The following is a 3,146-nucleotide window of genomic DNA, read 5'->3' as shown; positions in this document are numbered from 1 at the left end:
CAACAGAAAGACCAAAAAATTTATCTGCTCTTATTATCCCAAAAATATGTTCAAACAATAGTACTTTACAAAAAACAACAAAAACAACAAACGTTAAATAAAAACAACAACTCAAAACAACAACCCATATTCAGATTATGCTTTTCCATATACCTTCAAAAACTAACTTAAAATTATCTTAATATGTACATAGATGTGTCAGGGTTTGACGTAGGAATGAACCCAAGTCCGGACAGGGGTTGAGAGTTAACAATAAAAGTATTTATTCAAACAAAAACAAAAAGCTGACRAGGCAGCAAACCTACAAAAATACATGAAGCTCAGAGAGACGACGAGGACAGCAGGATAAACCAAACAATGAACCAGCGGTGAATAAAGACATGACARGAGTATTTATACAGAGGAGGAGAGGAGATGGACAACAGCTGAGGAGAACTGATTAGAAAACTACCGACAGGTGAGTGTGAAAGGAGGAAATGACAGGTAAACAGCTGAGGGGAAAAAAGGCGTAATAACGATGAGGGAACACAAGAGAGAGGTAGAACACAAGCCTGCAGAACACACATCCTCACAGTACCTCCCTCTCTTCTGAGTGTGTTCTATTTCCACCAAAATTAGCATTTTAAGAGTTTATAAAGGCACACTTTAGACCATTTTAAAACAGTTGCTGAACTTTCCCTTTAGGTGAGAACACACGCATACACACACACTCCAGCTGCAGTTAGTTTCAGTTACTCAGCACAAAAAGCAAACAACAGCGGATCAACATTTACCTGAATATGTTAGGTTTGATTAAGACAAAAATGACCCAGGGGAGACAAACAGATCGACCATTCACGGAGGCACTATAAAGATTCTTTACCATATTTACTCCTAATCTCTACGAAGGAGCTCTCCGGTACTGGACAGTTTGTGCCGTGACCCTGACCCATATATAAAAAAAACAGCTTCCCTGAAACTGTCGGACGGCCGTCCTTCCTCAACACAACGGTCTCCCAGCGTTCCAGATGTGTGGCACAGCCCTGGGTCTGTGATACACGAGACCTACCACAGGAATTCTGGCTAAGCAACCCCCCCAGGGAAATACCCTGAGCTATCTCCCTGCCGGACAGACTCTAACTGCCCCCTAGAGTTCCCTGAACTCAAAACTCTGTCCATTCCCAGAGGTCCTAAAAATATATTTTTGTGCAATGTGTTTAATTAGATATATTTTAGATTTTCATATGATAAAGATTATCTCACCATGTTTCTGTCAGAACAAGGGTTCTTTAATCCAGCGTGGAGTCACAGTCCGAGTCCAGACCATCAGCTCCTCATTCACTCAAAAAATGTTTAGTCCCGAGKCTTATCAGAGGGAGATCTTCTGGTCTCGGCCCGTGGAGCTCCAGCGTGSAYCCTGTTTGTTGACGCCARTATTGTTGTGGAATTATTTRTTTGACCAAAACAGAAACACATGATGCAAGAATAAAAAGTACTCTGTGAATGGTCAACAGGATTTATTGCAATTGCAGACACACACCATGTCACACAGGGCTGTGGTAGAAAATGTGTGCCCTGAGGCAGTCTCAAATACACTTATTTATACAGAATGTTRTCCAAAACAGACAACAACACCTCTCCTGGCGCCGAAGCTGGGCCAAGGAGAGAATGATGTTTGATAAACAGCAACAAGAATGATTAMTTCTRAACAGAYATTGTCCTGGTTGTGAAACACTTTATCTGAGAGGAAACAGAGGACAAAGAGTAAAATCATAAAACATGATGACATTTTAAGGTAAGCAAAAAAGGTCACTGACTCTTGACTTGAGAAGAATGTGGGACTTTATGGGATAAGTTATTTTTCCAACACACCAGCATGACTCAGCGTTTTTTTCCCCTGCATATTTACTCCTTTTTGGTGTGTTCAGGGGGACTCCGGCGGTCCGTTGGTCAGTAAAAATGGCACCAGATGGGTCCAGGCTGGAGTTGTTAGTTTTGGAGACGGCTGTGCCCAACCGAATATGCCAGGAGTCTACGCCCGGGTCTCACAGTACGAGTCCTGGATCAGCAGCACGGTCACTGGACAACAGCCGGGATTCGTCAACATTCAGAACACGTCGGTTCTCGTAACAGTTTCAACGGGATCATCAAGGGCAACAGAAGCAACAAGAGAAACAGGATCAACAGGAGCACCAGGAGCACCAGGATCAACAGGAGCAACAGGATCAACAGGTGCACCAGGATCAACAGGATCAACAGGAGCACCACGAGCACCAGGATCAACAGGGGCACCAGGATCAACAGGAGCAACAGGGGCAACAAGAGCACCAGGGGCAACAGGAGCAACAGGAGCAACAGGAGCAACAGGGGCACCAGGAGTAACAGGATCATCAGGATCGGGTCACTTCATCTCCCTGTCCATCCCTCTGCTGCTGTCCGTCACTCCTGTTGTCTTCTCTGTCTTTGTCCTCTCCTGAGCCTCACCTGGACTGGGCAGGTTAAACCATCAGCTGTCACACATTCTCATGTCGGACTCGTCAACATATTGACGCTTGGGCAGGGACCGTCTGTGTCCAGTTTTGATGCGTCAGGTACCTCCCACGCGTCCGTCCTTGCTGCCTCGGCTTTTCCGGGTTGCGTTGCTTAGGGGTCTTTTGGTCGGGGTCTGAGGTTAACGTGAGGGATACTGGGGTCAGGGATAGGCTGTATATAGCTAATATAGGTTAAATTTAGGCTCTGGGACAGTTACTTCTCGCAAATTCTCTACACTTAAAAAATGGTTAATATGAGGGATCAGGGTTAATGGTTAATTTTAGGGTCTGTGGTCAGGGATAGGCTGTATAAGGCTAATAGAAATTAAATTTAGGGTCTGGGATGATTAGTTTCCTGCATTTCCTACTCTTGTAGAAAAAAAGGTATGACGACGCGCTCATCCTTCTCCGCTTCGTCTCGTAAAGAACGGATGCGCGGGGACTAATCGGCATGTCTGAAAGTTGACGCAGACAGTTACCCGACCAAGTGTCAATATGTTGACGCGGGGGGCATGAGATGATTATCAGTTTTTGTTCTGTTGTTGCCAGTTTGTTACATAAAACAACCTGTAGAGCAGTGGTTCTCAATATTTTTTAGGCCAGCGCCCCCCTAGCCATGATTGAGGACCCCTAACT

The 3,146-nt window shown here is 44.8% G+C and overlaps 1 protein-coding gene across 1 annotated transcript in view; it reads left to right on the top strand.

The window, feature by feature from the left end:
* Nucleotides 1-3,146, top strand: part of LOC106528114 (trypsin) — a gene marked incomplete at its 5' end in the record, with an annotated part of 4,976 nt that extends 1,830 nt beyond the window's left edge. The window contains 1 exon segment of the mRNA XM_014023195.1: nucleotides 1,908-3,146. Within this exon segment, the coding sequence (XP_013878649.1) occupies nucleotides 1,908-2,456 (549 nt within the window).

The sequence above is a fragment of the Austrofundulus limnaeus genome, unplaced genomic scaffold (genome assembly GCF_001266775.1).
Source record: "Austrofundulus limnaeus strain Quisiro unplaced genomic scaffold, Austrofundulus_limnaeus-1.0 Scaffold358, whole genome shotgun sequence".
Taxonomy (NCBI): domain Eukaryota; kingdom Metazoa; phylum Chordata; class Actinopteri; order Cyprinodontiformes; family Rivulidae; genus Austrofundulus; species Austrofundulus limnaeus.
The sequence above is the reverse complement of the archived record's forward strand: the minus strand, read 5'-3'. Positions and strand labels throughout refer to the sequence as shown.